The sequence below is a fragment of the Mustela nivalis genome, assembly GCF_964662115.1.
Source record: "Mustela nivalis genome assembly, chromosome: 1".
In the NCBI taxonomy this organism is placed as follows: Eukaryota; Metazoa; Chordata; class Mammalia; order Carnivora; family Mustelidae; genus Mustela; species Mustela nivalis.
In genome coordinates this window covers 199,219,706-199,239,277 of record NC_139020.1, presented here as the reverse complement: position 1 = coordinate 199,239,277, position 19,572 = coordinate 199,219,706, and the positions used below count along the sequence as shown (strand labels likewise).

At 38.4% G+C, this 19,572-nt stretch overlaps 1 protein-coding gene across 5 annotated transcripts in view; it reads right to left on the bottom strand.

Moving 5' to 3' along the window:
• Positions 1 to 19,572, bottom strand: part of SETD2 (SET domain containing 2, histone lysine methyltransferase) — a 128,417-nt gene that overhangs the window by 83,394 nt on the left and 25,451 nt on the right. For 2 of the 5 annotated variants that reach the window (XR_014304413.1, XM_082705010.1), the window contains exons 2-5: positions 11,584 to 11,599; positions 5,454 to 9,817; positions 2,004 to 2,135; positions 532 to 660 (exon numbers count right to left, since the gene is read on the bottom strand). Coding sequence is in view for 4 of the 5 variants with exons in the window: in XM_082705010.1 (XP_082561136.1) it covers positions 532 to 660; positions 2,004 to 2,135; positions 5,454 to 9,817; positions 11,584 to 11,599 (4,641 nt within the window). In the remaining variant the exon portion in view is untranslated. Of the gene's footprint in view, positions 1 to 531; positions 661 to 2,003; positions 2,136 to 5,453; positions 9,818 to 11,583; positions 11,600 to 17,125; positions 17,212 to 19,572 lie in introns of all 5 variants that reach the window. The other 3 variants (XM_082705011.1, XM_082705013.1, XM_082705012.1) reach the window with 2 other exon arrangements.

The following is a 19,572-nucleotide window of genomic DNA, read 5'->3' as shown; positions in this document are numbered from 1 at the left end:
CTTTAGGAAACAATTGAAAATATTTTCTTTAAAAAAAAAAAATTTTAGGGACACCTGGGTGGTTCAGTCGGTTGAGCAGCTGCCTTCGGCTCAGGTCATGATCCTGGCATCCTGGGATCAAGTCCTGAATCGGGCTCCTTTGTCCAGCAGGGAGCCTGCTTCTTTCTCTGCTTCTGCCTGCCACTCTGCCTGCTTATGTGCTTTCTCTGACAAATAAATAAAATCTTTTTTAAAAAAAAAATTTTTTATTTATTTACTCGTCAGAGAGAGAGAACACAAACAGGGGAAGCGGAAGGCAGAGGGAGAAGCAGACTCCCCACTGAGCAAGGAGCCCGACTCAGGACTTGATCCCTGGACTTGGGGATCATGACATGAGTCAAAGACAGATGTTTAATCAACTGAGCCACCCAGGCAACCCCATAATAATCATTATTAAACTTCAGTGTAACAAACACATTATTTTCCTATAAAGTAGCTAACCAACTTCAACAATACAAAAATAAAGTGAAAGAGGATTAAGACATAACTTACGAAGGAAGATCTTTGGCAGCTCTCAAGCCCCAGCCTTTCTTTTCTGTGAGTATGACTTCCACATCTGCATGCTGTTTTCTCTGAAATCGTCTATTGGAACAATAATCCCCATTTGGACACCGAGAAGAACTAAAATGAGAAGTGGAGAAAATTAATCTCTAATGACACATAAGATGTGGATAAAAACTAACAAGTAACAACAACAAAAACAAGCAAGAGATACAACAATGGCATCTGCCTCGGTGCAGAAACACGGAACAAAGCCCACTTGAGGAATGGAGAAAACAGCAGATGACTGGTAAGAGAAGTGCGCTGCAGGAAGACTGAAGGGCAGGTCGTTGATCTTTGAACACCAGCTTAAATTTGAACCTGATCCTGACAACTACTTTAAGTTTGACTGTGGGAAACACAAAGAAAAGTATTCTATACTTCCCATCTCTTTAGCAAGGTTGGAAGGAAAAGTCAGAAGTGTGCAGAGGCCAAGGCAACAATGTCAAGTTAGGAGAATAGTGTTAACTCTTCTGTCTCCTCTTCTTACACATGTATGTCATCTCTACTTTCAGTTTAATAAAGGAATATCAAAGTGCTTTCTCTTTATTTTTCTGAGTAGGTTTTATTCTCTAACACTAGAACATGAGCAAAATAAAAAACTGAGTTTGAAAGAGAACACTTTATTAACACTAAGAACAAAATATCTACATTATAAATCACCTTCATATTCTCTTCATGTTAAAAAATGATACAATTTTTCATCAAATTGGTAAAAAAATTAACCACACTTTTTTTAATGTAAAGATGCTTATGGCTTATAAGAAAAATACAGAAGAAAATTTCTTAAGAGGAGATAAATAATTATGAGTTAACTATAAACAGACTATATAAAGCAACCTAGAGAAGATTAAGATAGGTCTGTATACTTTGCTCTCAAAGGCATCCAAAACATATTTAATTATGTGATCATGTGTGTTTGGGCCAGGGTGAGGGGATAAAATTTTTAAAAAGTACATATGGTAAAGATTTCATTTCTATATGTAAAAAGTAGAAATATCTATGAATGTTGGTATAGGTATAAAAAGTACTGGCAAAGACCAGAAATAGAGGGATTGGGGTTTGGAAGACATTTTACTTTATGCACTTTTGAAATGCTAGGGTTTTATCTCATCTTATAGTAAAAGCTAAAAAAAATCCCAACATTTACCTCTCAAGACACAAACATTATAAGAGATAAAAGGTTATGACATTAGTTTTAGGGCTACTTAACAGAGCACTGTCAAAGTATACTATAATGTACAATGCAAGAAAAATCTACCTCCTTATAAACAATGTTATACATTGGAGATTTCATTGCTTATAAATACTCAACAACAGGTAGAAGGAGAAAGGTTAAATCTTATTCATCACTAATTCTTTCTACTATTTTGAGACATTTAATAGAACGATTGAGCAAAATCAGAACATCTTAATTTACTTACCATTCAATCATGAGGAGACGATTAAGACAATCTTCCCCGCATGCTATTTCACCTTGAGCTCTTTCATCTTTAGAAAGAGGTGTACACTCACACTGCATTCGCTTAATATCCCGATGGGATTTATTCTTCTTTCTATTAGGTAAAATTTTGTAAGAATTGGTTTAAGAAATCTCCTGGCAATGATACAACATACACAATCAAATATGTACTAAATCTCCTTAGTTTCACATTTGATGATTCTGGTTAAGTCAAACATTCAAAAAGAAGAAAATATCTCCTCACTACTATCTATGAGACTAAAAACACTAAGACTTATGCTGCAAAGAGAATGAGAGGAAACCTTCAGCCCTGACAAATGGAAGGATAGGGTAAGTTCAAGTCTATCATTTCCTAGTTCATTTCAGCTAAATCTCAAATTCTGAGCAATTTCAAGTGTTAATAGTTATATTTGGCTCAGGAAAAAAAAATGAGAATCAAAAGGTGACACAGTTGATTAAAATGAAGTTTAAGAATCAGTCCTGGGAATGTGTGGGGGCCTCAGTCGGTTGGGCATCTGCCTTTGGCTGGTTATGATTCTGGAGTCCTGGGATTGGGTCCTACATCAGGCTCCTTGCTTAGAGGGGAGGAGCCTGCTTCTCTCTGCCCGCTGCTCCCTCTGACAAATAAATAAATAAATAAATAAATAATCTTAAAAAAATAAAAAGAATCAGTCCTCCTCGATGAGGTTGAGAAAAAAAGATACTTAATTTATAAAACACAGAGACTGAGGAAGGAAAGAAGTTGCTAAAAAAATAAATTAAAAAATAAGTTCTTTTTTCTTTTAGAGAGAGCATGAGAGCATATGCACACACAAGCAATGGAGAAGGAACACAGGGAGAGGGAGAGAGAGAATCTTAAACAGGCTCCATGCCCAGATCAGAGCTCAATGCAGGGCTCTCTCTCACAACCCTGAAATCATGACCTGAACCAATATAAGAGTCAGACGATTAACAGACTAAGCCACCCAAGAACCCGTAAAAATAAGACTTATTAAGGGTTTAACTCAATAAATCTTTCAGAGAATCTTTCAGTAACAATGAATTTCTAAAAATCTTATTGAACAGAAAATTAAATGATTAAAAAAAGAATGAAGTATAATTTACAGAAGTGTATAACAGAATAATAAGGCCTTGCAGAATAATCAGAGGACTAAATTTTTTCAACACAGATTGATTTGGGGGTAAAAAGGGAAACTGTTCAAAACGGACTGGGTTCATAAATACCTACACCAGATACTGCAAAGAAAGTGAAAATGTGATTATTTCCTGGCTTTTATGTTGAACGTTCTTTCTGACCCTTGTCCAAAAGGAAGGAAAAAAATCAAAGAAGTTTGAAGAAGATCGCCTTAAGATTAGGGCAGTCTGACTCCAACTATCAGATAGTGAAGAGCATAGCTGCTCTATGCAGCTGTCTTAATCTCCTAACTAATCTGCTTTCATCTTCAACATATGGTCTATTACAGTCCCAACTTAAAAAGTACCTGAAGAGTGTCCTGACAGCTTCAACTAAGTTTGAGTAACAGGAATGACTCATCTGGATCAATTCAAGGTATCATTCATTAATAAGTGTATGACTATTCTCAGTCTGAAGAAACGGAACTAAAGATAAACCATGTATCTATTTACAAGTACTTTAAGAACTGTAGTTTTGAAAAATCGGCAAAAGCTTTATTTTGTATTGCTCTGTAAGGACTAATGGGCACAGATTCAGATAACCCTATTTTCATTAAACCTAAGATAATTTTTTCACTATACTCAAAACCATTGCAAAATTTGTGTTCTTGGTGGCTCCTAAAGGCCCAGCATATAAGAATAAGCACTTTAAAAATGCGGAATATGGGGCACCTGGGTGGCTCAGTGTGTTAAAGCCTCTGCCTTCGGCTCAGGTCATGATCCCAGGGTTCTGGGATTGAGCCCCGAATCGGGCTCTCTGCTCAGCGGGGAGCCTGCTTCCCCCTCTCTCTCCGCCTGCTTGTTATCTCTGTCAAATAAATAAATAAAATCTTAAAAAAAAAAAAATGTTGGATATATATAAATGCTTCTCACTCCAAAAAAGCTCTCCAATGTTCCCACCAACCAGATCTATATATATGGTGTTACATGTATCTGGATCTCACTGCTGAGCAAATCCCAGAGGACTGGGTTGATTAGTTTTACTTTAGTCTTTTAAAGACCCTGTGCGTGAATACTCACGCAATTCCTAAAAACTACTACTTAAAATATTCAGTATTTTAAACTTAAACCTAATTTACTAGATGTAAATTATTACTGTAAGAGACTCTCTATATCATAAAAAGGTTTTTATTTTTCAAGATTGATTTATTTATTCAGAAAGAGAGAGGGAAAACTTGTGAGCAGAGAGAGGGGCAGAAGGAAAAAGAGAATCTCAAACAGACTCCAAGCCCATCATGAAGCCTGACACAGGGCTCGATCTCACAACCCTGAGATCATGACCTGCATTAAAACCAAGAGTCGGATGCTCAACTAACTGAACCCAGGAGCCCCAAAAAAGCTTTGTGGTTTAAATATGAAAAACTTATCATGAGACCTAATTTTAACTTTACCTTAACCACAGTGAAAAAAAATTTCATTATAAAAAAAAATTTTAACACTTAAAAAGATGATGGCTAGGTAGAGTCTTAGGTAGAAGAGAAATTTGCAAAAGGAAAGACTACAGGTTTTTTTGTTTAAAAAGGCACATTTAACACATACTCATATTGGGAAAACAAGAGGACTGTCGAGGAAACGTGAAAGAAAGCGAGCTATGCAGCTCTGCTTTGGAGGACTATGTTTCATTACTCCTATTCTCATTATACTTGCTAGGGATCTGTAGTAAACCATTTTATCATTTAATTCTAAAATAGTGGTTATGCTATTGCCAAATTTAATCATTTAATCTATTAGCAATAGACTTAAAAACCAGACAGAAAATGGTGTTCTAGTCTAGTTCCAGTTTTATGAAGTACCTTTTAAAGATACTTCATTCTGAGCATTTTTGAAAAGGAAAAAAAAAAAATCAAGCACAATTACTTTTTTCTTTTTCTAAGAGCAGACTATTTTGCTGAGATTTTGTTTCACTGTTCATCATAGTTACACATGTAAAAGGAATTTAAGAAAAATAGGGCTGGCCTAAATCACACTTTCAGAACCCAAAAGGTAATGAGACTCCTCTCTCAAATAAAAAATAGACATCCCCTTCCTAGGCAGTGGGGGATGGATACTGAGGGAAGGAACCTATGACATCAAATCTAAACAGGTAAATACTTTTTCAATTGTTTAATGTATATCTTATCACAAACCTGTATTTTATACAATTGACCTCATATAACATGAATCATTGAAAGCTGTTTTTTTTTTTTTTTTTTAACAAAAAGAGTTTAAAATTTGCTGCACAAGCATTCAGCAAGCTTACCTTTCTGTTAAATAAACATTTTCTTCAATCAGATCGAAGTAACAAGGCATCTTCCCTTGCTTGGCATATTCTTTCCATCGCTGTGGGTCCCTGAAGTCCTCCATGACACAAGAAGGCCCAACCAGGGCTGAGGCCGGAGGCACTGCTGTTTCCCCTGGCTCTACCGCTACTCGAACTTTCTTTCTGTCCTGAAGTTCACCTTCACTTTCAGAATCACTCTCCAATTCCTGTCTCCTTTTTTTTGGAGGTCCTCTATCTTTCATATCATTTTTTTCTAAGTTTTTTGAAAGATCTTTCTTTTCATTCACAGTTAAAGAATCCTTAATGGAATTGCTGCTTATTTCAGGTGCTTGTACTGACCCCTTGTCCTTCTGAAGGGACAGAAAAAACTTACTGGACTGCGTTGAAAAATGAGATCCTCCACGTTGATCCCAATTCTCCTCCTCTTCACGGTCATCTGTTAAGGAATCTGGTACCTGCCCTTGAATTCGATCATACACAACCCCAGTTCCAGGAGGTCTACCTGCTGATCTTGGATCCCAGTAGCCATTGCCTTGCCAGTAATTACGTGTCCCACCATAATGCTCTGCACTTTGCTGATACTTGTGTCCACCACAGGCTCCATAGCTGCTGTCAGGTTGTTGATACGTGGTAGTAGGTTTTTCTTGTTGAGAGAATTCCCACCCTACGTTTCGGAGCTCTTCTGATGAACGGAAACCATCCACTCGCTCACAAGAGGAAGAAAAACTCAACTCTGTTTTTCCCAGTCGACTATCCGGTCTGTTAGGGAAAGTGATCTGTTGCCGAGACTTACTTGGGACATCTTCAAAATCATCAGAAGAATAAACTGGCAGTTCTTCCTGCTGCCTAGAAGCTATTTTGGCTTTTGTGGTTTCCTCAGAATTTGGATGACCTAGAAAGTCAGATTTCACATCTGTATGACTTGTACTATCAACCCCATCACTCTGAGGATGAGCAATTTCAGATAGGTGGTTATCTATTTGTTTTCTGCTAGGCTGTGAGAAAGAAACTTCCAGATTCTTCTCTGTCCCTTTATGATGGAAGAACTTCTCAGTTTGAGAACAGGGTTTGCTTGCTACACTCTCGAATTTTTCCTCATATGAATGTCTCCTTGACTCTAATCTCTCATCTTCCCAGTGGTCAGAATAGTGTCTGTAACTCTGACTACTCCGAGAAGAACAAGGACTGGTTTCTTCCATGGGCAAAGTAGAATTCTTTGGCACTACCACAACAGACTGAAGACGGTTTCTTGGAATACTGCTATCATCAGAATCTGTATCTTCAGAGTCACTTTCATCACTTGAACTTTCAGAAGAACCTGAATAATCTTCATGGACAGTAGATACAATCTCTGAGGCATGCCCACTACTGTCACATTTTAAGGTGTATGTTACACCATCACTGTCTTCCATGGTTAAATTCAAGTCACAAGACGAAAATACAACTTCTGAATCATCAGAGGTATGCACATGTCCTCTTCCTCCTTCTTCATCTAAAGAGATTTCTGCTCTTCCTCTTCTATCAGGCAATACGGAATTCCCTTCTTCTTGAGCCTCTTGCACACATTTCCCAGACAACCCATTATTATGCCTATTTTCCCAAGAAGTAAATCCTCTTCCTGAATCAGGAAGGCCGCTACCTACTTCTGCTACTGTTTCTTTCTCTGCATGCTTTAAAAACTCTGTGCTTTTACTCTTTAGCACAGCATCCAAAACCGGAGATGTGTTCTCTCCACACTGCAACAGAGTTAAACTGTCCACTTTTATTCCTGGTGGAAGACTCGGAAGAGATGAAGCAATGCCTGAACTCTCAATAGGTTGATATAAATCATCAAAATGGTTAACAGAAGCCGAACTAGTGCTACCAACATTCTGCTTATATTCTTCACATGCAAATTTTGAGTGCTGATCTGTCAGATTTCTATTATCACATATAACTGTTTTTGATTTCAAATGCACATTCATAAAGCTATTTGAAGAAATCTTCATAACTGAAGGCTCAATCTTTTCAGCTTCAGAATGATGCAATGAAGGGTTCTTGTCATTTGAAGTACAGCATATATCTGAATCTTTGGTTTTACAGCAAGAAACTGTCATATCGACTGGTTCTTTAATTACAGTTTTAGAATAATCTATAGTCATAACCGGCAAAGATAGAAGTTTATCTTGGTGTGGTGACACAGGAGGTTCTGCTTCTCTGAATGGGCTTCCTGACTTACTATGCAGCATGCAACTATCATCTGAGTCTTTTTCTTTACATCTATTAACATTCTGAAATCCATTTGATGGAAGCATGCATCCTTTGACCAAAGGGGACACCTCCGATCCAGTCACACTATCATCAGAAGACATCAAAACAGTGTCAGCTTTAGAAGTGCAAAATGTTGCCAAATCAGATTCTGCCCCAGGAGATCCATTTATATTTAATTCTATGGGGCAATAACTTCTTAATTGATCATTCTTCACCTTAGATAAAGAGTCTAATTCCTTAATACTATCATGGCTATCATGTCCTATAAATTCAGATTTAAAAATAAGTGATTCATCTAGCTTTTTAAAAGTAGGTGAATCATTTAATCGATTTGATGGAGATGGAGACCCAGTCTTTTCTCTTTCAGGAATTTTACTAATCATTCTTAAATCACTACCTTTTGAACAAGGAGCCTGTAAATTAGAAGAATGAGACGGTTTGATTTCCTCATTTAATTCTGTACAACAGAAAGAATTTTTAAATTTATCAGACTTGGATATAGATTTTGAAAGGGTAGATTTGTAACGGGAAGCACTGTTATCATGCTTGGAATAGGATGACCCCCGTCGGAATACCAGTTCATTAGGGGGAGAACAACATCTTTTCATTGCTTCATTTTCTGAAGTCCTTTTTGATTCTCTTTCTAATTTGGAAGAATACTTTCCTCTCTTCTCCATCTCTAAGTAAGAGGACTCAGTTTTGCAGTCCCTATCAGATTTAGAATAGGATGATGATGTCCTTAGGTCTCTGTAAGAGAAGGAATGAGAGGAGGTACGCCTTGAGTAGGTCTTCTTATACTCCTCTTCTGAGTCAGAACTCTCTCGAGCTCTGTTATCTGTATATGGCCGAGAATAGCGTGCCCTCTCTCGATAAGGGGAACTCCGATGGTAGCGACGATCAGAGTCGTAATAATGGGATCGCTCCGACCGAGAATAGGATAAACTAGTTCTAGAGCCTCTGTCGGATCTGGAACGAGATCTGCTCCGCCTTCGCTCTCTCTCTGATCTACATCGAGAAGATATATACCGAGTATCTCTTTCAAGTTTTGAGTAGCTAAAATATTTATCATCTCTCTCTGTTTTAGACCGTGAAGATTTCCCTAAATCCTCGTTTTTTAAAGGTGCTAAGCTCTTTTTTGAATCTCTTTCCTTTTCAATGCTTGCTGAAAATTTTAAATCATGTGATCTTTGACTTGAGGAAGTCCGTACAGAATCTTCATCAGATTCTGAAGCAAGAAAGGTGCCTTCAGATTGTGAGGATTTCTTCTTAGAACCTGTTTTTTTGGAGCCCAGATTACTCTTAGAACTATCTGGAATTTCTTCTTCCTTCCCAATATGGGAATCCTCTTTTTGTGAGGCAATATCTACTTGCTCATTCAAATTTTGAGTTATGTGTTCTTCTGAACTATTAGATACAGCAGCCTCCTGCTTAGTGTCCACTTCTGAAGATTCTGGTACAGTTGTAACTGGTGGTTCCTTCAGTGCTCTAACTGCTACATCTACTGGTGCTGTCATCAGAACTGGGATTGGTGTGTGTGGCAAGGCCACTGGCTCTGTTACTGGTGCTGGTGGTGAGGGTGTTGTGGCCTGAGGAGGTGGAGGTGGTGGAGGTGGAGATGAGGGTGGCGAGTCTACAGTTGTTGATTCTGCTATGACTGCTGGTAATGGTGCTATGGGAGGAGGTGGAGAGCTCACTGCTGTGGCAGGAGTCAGCAGTGGTCTGGATGTCACATGAAGCAGATGTTTCTTAAAATGAATTTTGCCCAATTCTACCCTTGATTTTGGTGGGGAAGAGTCTTCGGTAGTAGATAAGGTATCTGCAATGTCCATTTTAATTTTAGGGGTCAAGTCTACTTGAAGAGGTCCAGCTGGGGAGTTTGGAGTATCATTTTGCTTTTCATTGCCAAGTGCAGTCAGAAACCTGTTCTGCAAAGTTTTCTTTGTAAGGCTGAAACTGAAAGACACCTTCTGTCGTCCCTGTTCCTCCAAATTAACTTTAGTCTTGGTGCCTTTGGGTAAAAATCGACTAGAAGCAACACCTTTGAACATTGGTCCTTTGATGAAACCTGTTTTCTGCACATTTTCAATCTTTGCCTATAAATGAACAAAACAAGCAGTTACTACAACAATAAAGTTACTTTCAAATGACTAGTATCACAGTTTAAAATGTCAGAAAAGTGAAAAGTCCTTTTTAAGGACAGTATGAATTTCACTAAGCTAGATAAGCACTTCTTTATTATAGAAAATTTCAAACATACTTAAAAGTATAGAGGATAGTATAAAAAATCCTAAGTACACACCTCAGTTTCAACAATTACCCCTATTTTTCTATTCTTGTCTGTTACACAAAGAATTTATCCATTTTATAACTTTTTCCCCCAAGCAGAATTTTCAACAAGAATGAAAAAAAAAATCCTATTAATTCAAGACACAACACAAAAAGACAAGCGGATAGAGAGCAATAACTAACAACTCAATGAGAACAGTCTAGTCCTATGTCATAACTGAGAAGAAATAGCAGAAGTCATTATAACTAGTGGTCTCCTGACATCACACAGAATCACTTCGGTACTTGGTAAGAAAGCAACAAAATCTGCAACAAAACTACAAGGAACAGCAATTCACTGGTTCTAAGGAAAGGCAAGAAAGTATGTTTTGTTTGGTTTTGTTTTGGGGAACTAAGCATGTGAGGCAATTCCAACAGACTTCAGATTTGAAAACCAATGGTCTATACCAGCAATCTCCCATCTTATTTTACAGATGAGGTAAGCAAATGAGGACCAGACTTTTCTGCTTCCTGTAAATTAATCCGCCCTTGCACATTACCACTGTCTCTGCCTGGGCCTCACATACTCAGGCCATGCTAATTTATAGTCCAATTCTACCGTATAAGTATGAACCACAAAGTATACATCTAAGAAGATTTTTCCCTCCCTTTTTTGCCAAACCACCAAAGGAAATAGTGGGCTTTAGAAGTTTAAGGCATAACCTAGGTAGTAGAGAGAACATCAGAAAACTCTATCACCCTCAAGCCTAGATTAAAGATGGTATACTGGCCATCTGCAACACTTTTCTAATTGATATTCTTTAATCAACTCTCACTGTTTAAGAGAACAAGCTTTCCCTTTCAAAACAGTAAAATCTGAAATCAGTTTTCAATATTATACAGTAACATTTCAAATGGGAAAGTAAATGTTTCCTCACGCATTATCACAGAGCAGTGGTCTTCAAATACTTTTAAGAAACAGAGTCCACTTGACAAATGACATCTTACATTGTAGCTCAATACATAAAAACAGGGAAAATGCTGTCTCCAGATCTGCCAGTTTTCTCTGCCTTGCCTAAAGCTTCTGAAGCTCTAAAGTTTAAAAACCGTTTTCTCAAGATATAAAGCGTTCCTCACTGGATGAGTTACTACAGATCTTAAAATTCAGCAAAAACAATTACTTCATTTCACATTCAAAATGATAGCTAGGGTTGCCTGGCTGGTGCAGACAGTAGAGTGCTCAGCTCTTGGTCTCAGGGTTGTTGAATTTGAGGCCCACATTGGGTGTACAGATAACTTTAAGAATAAAAACTTTAAAAAAAAAAGTAAATTTTGAGTTATTGTGGGTGGTTTTGTTTTTTGTTTGAGAAAGCAAATACACACACGAAAGCAGGGAGAGGGAGAGAAACCTTAAGCAGGGTCCATGTCCAGCTCCTCAGAGTCTGACGTGGGGCTCGACCTCACAACCCAGAGATCATGACCCAAGCCAAAAATCAAGAGTCGGGTACTTAACCAACTGAGCCACCCAGGTGCCCCATCAATTCTGAATTTTTAATCCAATAATTACTGAATAACTAGTTAAAATAATACTTACCTCATTTTCTTCTTCTCTATTGCCATCCAGCCAAGAAAGCATGCAAAAGAATAAACAGAAATCGTAAATACTTAAAACCAATTGAAATCAAAGTTGTTTTTTATTAAAACCTAGGATACTACAACCTATTCAATATGGTATTTGGTAAAGTTTCAATTACATTTGGTATAGCAAATATTTATTGAAGATAGCACCACGAACTGTGAAATAAAAAGGTGAATAAAGCAGAGTGCCTGCCCTTAAGAAGCCTACAGTATCCTATAAATACAAAATGTAATATTGTTACAAAAGTTAATTCCAACATAATAAAATATACAAGGATAGAAATATGTACAGTGTAACAGCAAAGAGGGAGATAGCTCAGTTTAGTAGAAAGATAGGAAAGCAAAGAATCCTTCCTAAAAGAAGAGTAGTTTCTCAAGATGAAACCAGAGATGGAGACAAACCATAACAGACTCTTAATAATACTAAACAAACTGAGGGTTGCTGGATGGGAGAGGGATGGGGTAGTGGGGGATGGATATTGGGGAGGGTGTGTGTTGTTTGTAATGAGCATTGGTTATTATAGAAGACTGATGAAGCACAGACCTGTAACTCTAAAACCAAGTGATACATTATATGTTAATTAATTGAACTTAAGTTTAAAAAATAAAAATATAAATAAATTTCAAAGATTTACAGAGAAAGAAAAAAAAAAAAAAAGAAGAGTAGTTTCTAAAGAATATACCTGTAGGGAGATTCTAAGCAGAGGGAGAGTCTCCACAAAGGCACAGAAATGAAAACATAGAACAACATGCACTAGAAAACTAGAAACAGTTCAACATTACCTGAGTATAAAGTAGAAGGCAGAAAGAAGCCAATAATTAGTTGAAGAAGGGGGCAGTAGCCAGGTCCAAAGGCCGGTTTCTCATGAGGCCAAATAGATTTTATCTTACAGATTAGGTGTTCTTAATCCTTTGTGGTGTCCATTCAACAGTCCCTTTGCTGATTACAAGGTATATACTCTATTCAAGGTCACAGTGTGTGGCTCTCTGAGCACACAGTTATGTTCTAAGTAAGCTAACCACACTGTGCCCTGAGATTGTGGAATCAAAAGCCTTAAGTCTGGTATACACCAGTGCACCAAGGCATACTGGGGAAAGGGAAGCCTCAAAAAGGGCTTTAGGTTATGACAGCCAGATTAGTACTTTAGGCAGGCCACTCTTTAGGCTATATGGCAAGACTGCAATGTAATAATCTGTTTTAAATGCCCCTTAAAAGAAATGTACAAAAATCCTGTCTCCAAATGTAGGCCTGACTCCATCATAATCCAGTCTATTCACCAATGTCTACATAGCCATACAAAACCCAAACAATGAAGGGAAAAAAAGTTGGCAATACATGGATGAGATCTGAATCAGAGTCAAGGTTAAACACTTTCTTCTATCCCAAAACCACTAAAAACTTCACAGATGCAATCTTAGAACAACTTATTTCATTAATTCTGTGATGTACATTTTCCCCACATATAATACTTCTGCATCACACCATCGATAACATCATAGATTGACAGGCACCATCTTTTCCTTTCTTAGTGGTTCATAAGATAGTTGTGTCTTACAACCTACGACATTCTAGATTTGGGGGCGCCTGGGTGGCTCAGTGGTTGGGGCATCTGCCTTCGGGCTCAGGTTATGATCCCAGGGTCCCAGGATAAGGCCAGGCGTCAGGTTCCCTGCTCAGTGGGGGGCCGGTTTTTCCCTCTTCCATTCCCCCTGCTTGTGTTCCCTCTCTCACTGCCTCTCTGTCAAATAAATAAAATCTTAAAAAAAAAAAAAAAAAGATTTGATTTAAATTAGTACCATGTGGAATTTTTTCAAAGAACATCAAAGGTACCTGGACACACCCAAGCATTTGGAATGTCATTCATATTTGTACTCTCCTTTCCAGTGTACATTTAAGAATGTTCATGCTTGGGGCGCCTGGGTGGCTCAGTGGGTTAAAACCTCTGCCTTCAGCTCAGGTCATGATCCCAGGGTCCTGGGATAGAGCCCCGAGTCAGGCTCTCTGCTCCACAGAGAGCCTGCTTCCTCCCCTTTCTCTCTCTGCCTGCCTCTCTGCCTACTTGTGATCTCTCTCTCTCTGTGTCAAATAAATAAAATCTTAAAAAAAAAAAAAAAAAAAGAATGTTCATGCTTATCCCATGCTTGTATCCACCTATATCCATACAGGAGTGCTAGAAATATTGAGGTGACCAGAACTCTTTCCTAAGCCTCAGCAGTTCTACTTTGGACAAGCAAATGAACAGGACAATCCTGACAAACTATAATCAGCATCATCACATGATCAAAAGCTGGTGAAACATTACAGAAGTAGGATTCAGGGGTGGAGGGGGAATAATGATCCATTTCAGAAATCAGAGAATTGCTTAACAGAGATGGCAAGACATTTCCCAGAACATGATAATAAAACGTTAATAATAATATAGGCATGTATAGAAAATATGGGGGACAATATAAAATTTTCTCACTTTAAAGGCATGTCATGTTAATAGAGAAAGATCAAATTACAAACAAGCAAAAGGAAAAGTCCACAATCCAACATCCAGAGACAACTTCTATTAATACCTTGGTGTGAAAAGCCTTCCAATGTTTCTTCTGTGTATGTGATGGTGGTGGGGAAGAGAAGGATAAACAAAGATCTTTGTTTTCAAGTATAGCAATCATACCATACAAGCCATTCTGTGTCTTCCCTCCCTCCCTCATAATAAATAGAGCAGGGGAGCAAACAAGTTGTTTAGATCAAAGAAAAAAATATGGAATTACTACAACAGACCAAAAGGAATGATCTTGAAAGAAGGAGATATAGATGAGTGAAGACATGGTTAAATTTTAAAACAAAGCAAGCATATCCTTTTGGTTTCTATTTCTCTCTCACATCCTCACTTGAGCATTGAGAGAAGGAACAGAGCAAAACAGTTAAAATTCAAGTGTAAGTAATAGAAATGGAAGTGTACTATAATCCTCAATGTTGCTGCCCAAAGCTGGACATTATTAATTTATAATAGAGCTTGGAAGCACATTTATTCTACTTTTGCTGGCAGCATTAAACTATCTAGAAGCAACTAAAGGAACAACTGGTGAATTACTCCAGAAAGTTGGGTGGGACAAGCGGGGTAGATGACAAGGAGATGAGAACTGAAGGCATTCCCAAGAATACATAAATGAGTGACCTAGTAACCCACAGATAACAGAAGAGAGTGAAATCTGAAAGCAGCTGATAAACAGGGCAGGGGCAAGATACTAGAAGCTTCAAAGAGTAAATCTTCTGGAAACCAGAAAGAGAGGTAGAAGGGTAAGGTGAAAGAATTGGAAATTATGGTCAGAGCACCAGAGTTGGGGTACATTTCCAGGAAATGACAACACCCAGCTGACAACGGAAGCAGACTGCCATTGCAGTAAGACAAGACTTTTTTAAAGAAACAAAATTCTGAGCCCACAATAAGTAGCAAGAATCAGCCACAAATGTTTTCTAATAAAAGAACACTTGTTTTGGTAAACAGTATAAAATAATGATGAAGGTTGACAGAACTAGGGTATAGAAGCCAGAGCTAGGAGTACAGAGTCCCCAATATCCCTACCATGAAAAATAAACAAGCATGCAGACACAGCCATTTAATTCTCTAGCAAACAATCATGTTAGAATGGCCTTATTTCTTCTTTTGAAAAGCTAATATTGAAAAAAAAAACAAAAAAGAGGAAGACTGAAGCCAGTTGTCTGTCAAAAACGTATAGTATAAGTATCTGCAGCTTGCTGAAGAGCTACCTTTAAAGAATGTTGATTAGGGGCGCCTGGGTGGCTCAGTGGGTTAAGCCGCTGCCTTCGGCTCAGGTCATGATCTCAGGGTCCTGGGATCGAGTCCCGCATCGGGTTCTCTGCTCCGCAGGGAGCCTGCTTCCTCCTCTCTCTCTCTCTGCCTGCCTCTCTGCCTACTTGTGATCTCTCTGTGTCAAATGAATAAATAAAAAAAAATCTTTAAAAAAAAAGAAAAAAAAATGTTGATTAGTCCAAGTCGGCACGGTGCCAGATCTCCACCAGGCCACAGGATACATGTGGAAATGACTCAATTAAGAGATATAGTCATAGCAAGTTCAAAGAACCAATGAATAACATGACTATTAAAATCAACCAACTAACTACCCAATCTCTCTGGTTAGGACACAAAAACTTAAGTTTCCAAAGGGAAGCTTGGTATGGGAGAATTGGCCATATCAAGAATATTCGCAGATGGGGACACCTGTGTCCTGAGACTGCTTGTGCTCCCTCTCTCGTGTGTCTCCCTCTGTAAAATAATAAATAAAATCTTTAAAAAAAAAAAAAAGAATATTCACAGATGAATACTCACAGCTGGATAGTAAGGAATCTATTCTGGATATCATGTCACATAAGAAATGATACAGTTAAAACAGAAGTTTGTTGTTTTTAAGATTTTATTTACTTGTCGAGAGTGAGAGAGAGCACAAGCAGGGGGAGCTGCAGGCAGAGGGAGAACCAGGCTCCCCCCTGACCAAGGAGCCCAACTCCAGACTCAATCCCAGGACCTAGGGATCATGACCTGAGCCAAAGGCAGATACTCAACCGACTAAGCCACCCACATATCCCAAACAGAAGTACTTTTATTACACCGGAAAAAAGACCACTTACAAGACCATAGTGATTTATTTTAAAATATCACAAAACTCAAAAGATAAAATACTCTTATTTTGCACAACTCCAGAAGTTGGAGCTGTGATATACAGAATGACAGATTTTAGCTCATTTTAAGTCTGAACATTTTAAATTCATTTTCTTTCTTTGAAAAATACATGCACTCAGGGGGAAATTCATAATATAAAGAGATACACAACTCAAATTAGATCTCTTTCTCTACTGGCAACTAATGTTAAGTTCTTCACACCCTTCTGGAAACTGTGTGCATAAATGAGCATATATATCTCTTTTTAAGGAGAAAACACATACACGAAAGGAAACCTACCTTTCTATAACTTATTTTTCTCCATTTAAAGCCTTAGATATCATTATATATCAATACATATACATGTAGCTTCATTTTTAGTTCTACTATCATAATAGCTTTTCATGTTTCTAAGTCACTGGTATTTTCTTTCTGCTGGGAAGTGCTTTTTCGAGTCCTCTGCCAATCAACTGAATTGTTGGTCTTTCTTACTGATTTATAAAAATAAGATGTGAGGGGACGCCTGGGTGGCTCAGTTGGTTAAGCAGCTGCCTTTGGCTCAGGTCATGATCCCAGCGTCCTGGGATCAAGTCCCACATTGGGCTCCTTGCTCAGCAGGGAGCCTGCTTCTCCCTCTGCCTCTGCCTGCCATTCTGTCTGCCTGTGCTCGCTCTCTCCCCCCCCCCTCTGATAAATAAATGAAATCTTTAAAAAAAAATAAAATAATATAAGATGTGAGGCATCTGCAACTGGAATATGTCACTGTACAGGGCACTGAAGTTTCCTTGTCATCAGAAAAGCTTAAGAAGAATCTGGATGAGAACTTACCTTAAATTAGAATTCCTGTTCTAGATGTCAAGCTAAAAGTAAGGTCCTAGAAGGTCTCATTCCAGGCCTTCAGTTCACTGAGTCTCCTGAACCACAAATCAGAAGCAGCACTTAATTACTTTACCTTGATTTTAATAAAACTTTAAAAATGACATGGGGTGGGGGGCACCGGGGTGGCTCAGTGGGTTAAAGCCTCTGCCTTCAGCTCAGGTCATGATCCCAGAGTCCTGGGATCGAGCCCCACATTGGGCTCTGCTCAGCAGGTAGCCGGCTTCTCCCTCTCTCTGCCTGCCTCTCTGCCTACTTGTGATCTCTGTCAAATAAATAAACAAAATTTAAAAAAAAAAAAGATGACATGGGAATGACTCTAAAGGTTTCTCACTAAAATTCATATACTCAAATGCTCAAGGTTAGTGTACCTCACATTTGAGTGATAGAAATCAATCTATCACTTGATCGTATGTATGAGCCTCTGTCATGAGTCCCTTTTTTTAAAGAGACAAAAAATTGTCAGATATTGAAGGCTAGATCTCAACTTAAGAGCACTGACTTAAGAATCTAAAATATTAAAATTTACTTTACTTGAAAATTACCACTGAAAAATGGTAGTTTTCAAGTGAAATAAATCTTAAAACCTCAAACTGGTCAAAATAATTTTTAAGGTGCATGGGTTAGAAAGTAGTATTGTGTTGATGTTAATTTCTCAAAATTGATAACTACACAGTGATTATATAGGAGAATGCCTTTATCTTTAGAAAATACACATTGGGGCGCCTGGGTGGCTCAGTGGGTTAAGCCGCTGCCTTCGGCTCAGGTCATGATCTCAGGGTCCTGGGATCGAGTCCCGCATCGGGCTCTCTGCTCGGCAGGGAGCCTGCTTCCTCCTCTCTCTCTCTCTCTCTCTCTGCCTGCCTCTCTGCCTACTTGTGATCTCTCTCTGTCAAATAAATAAATAAAATCTTAAAAAAAAAAAAAAAAAAAAGAAAATACACATTGGAGGATATGAGGATAAAAAGGCATCATGACTATAACTATCAAACATTTCAGAAAAAAAGTAATGTGTGGGGGCACCTGGGTGGCTCAGTGGGTTAAAGCCCCTACCTTCGGCTCAGGTCATGATCCCAGGGTCCTGGGATCGAGCCCTGCGTCGGGCTCTCTGCTCAGCAGGGACCCTGCTTCCACCTCTCTCTCTCCGCCTCTCTGCCTACTTGTGATCTCTGCCTGTCAAATAAATAAATAAAATCTTAAAAAAAAAAAAAAAAGTAATGTGTGCATGTGTGTATGTAGAAAGATAAATGATAAATGGTAAAATGTTCATACTGGGGTGAAGAAGGTATATAGGAAATCTCTGTATTATTTTTGACCATTCTGTAAGTCTAAAACTATTTCAAAGCTAAAAAACTGTTTTTTTAACTTAAGATAATCAAACATGAAAAACTTTTAAATACCCTCACAAAATCTCCACCCCTTAAGAATCTAAGAAAAAGGCTATATGGACTCAGAGATCCTAGAGCCTCAGCTAGAGAAACATTACCTCTAAATTTTCCAAATTCCATATTCTGAAAGGCAGTGTTGAGAATAAGCTACATAAAAACTAGACCCTATGTTAGACTAATATTCCAGATTTAGGATATTGTGAAGAGATAAAAACTCAAAAAGAGATAAGACAAGAGAACTGTTGATAACAAAAGGAAGGAAGCCTCCAATGATAACCTGAAGAGTATTTCCCAACACTGCTTGGGGCAGGAGTTAGTTTATCTTGTTGACAGCGGCATTTATCTTATTTTATTTCTTCAAAGATTTTACTTCTTTGAGAGGGCACTCCCATGAGAAAGCGGTGGGTTGGGGGGGTGGGGACAAAAGAGAGAGGGAGGAACAGACTCCCAGCTGAACAGGGAGCCCAATGTGGGGCTCAATCCCAGGACCCTGGGATCATGACCGGAGCCAAAGGCAAGCGCATAACTGACTGAGCCACCCAGGCGCCCCAAGAGTGGCATTTAAATGCCAAACACTACTCAGAACATAGGAAATAATAAATATCCAACAACATCCCCAATTTCCTATGTAGCTAAGCTTGCTTTACACTAATCCCCAGAAGGAATTTCAATAGTTAAAATGATCTCCTCCAAATTCAAACATAGATCAGTCTCCACTTCAAGTAATTTTTCATACTGCCCTTCATTCTACCATTCTCCTTCCTCTCTCCCAGCCTCCATACACATATATCACCCACCCAAACCCCTCTTAATCCCCTCAGCCACTTCAATCTCACTTTCATTTACTTGGCAATTACCTAGTATGTACCCAGGACTATACTCCTGTTGCTAGCCTTTTCCTTACCATTCCAAACACTACTACTAAACTCAACCCCTATACCATGTACTTTGCAGAGTGATAATCACATCCAACCTTGACTTCTATTTACTGTTTCTGCCTTCCCAACTAGG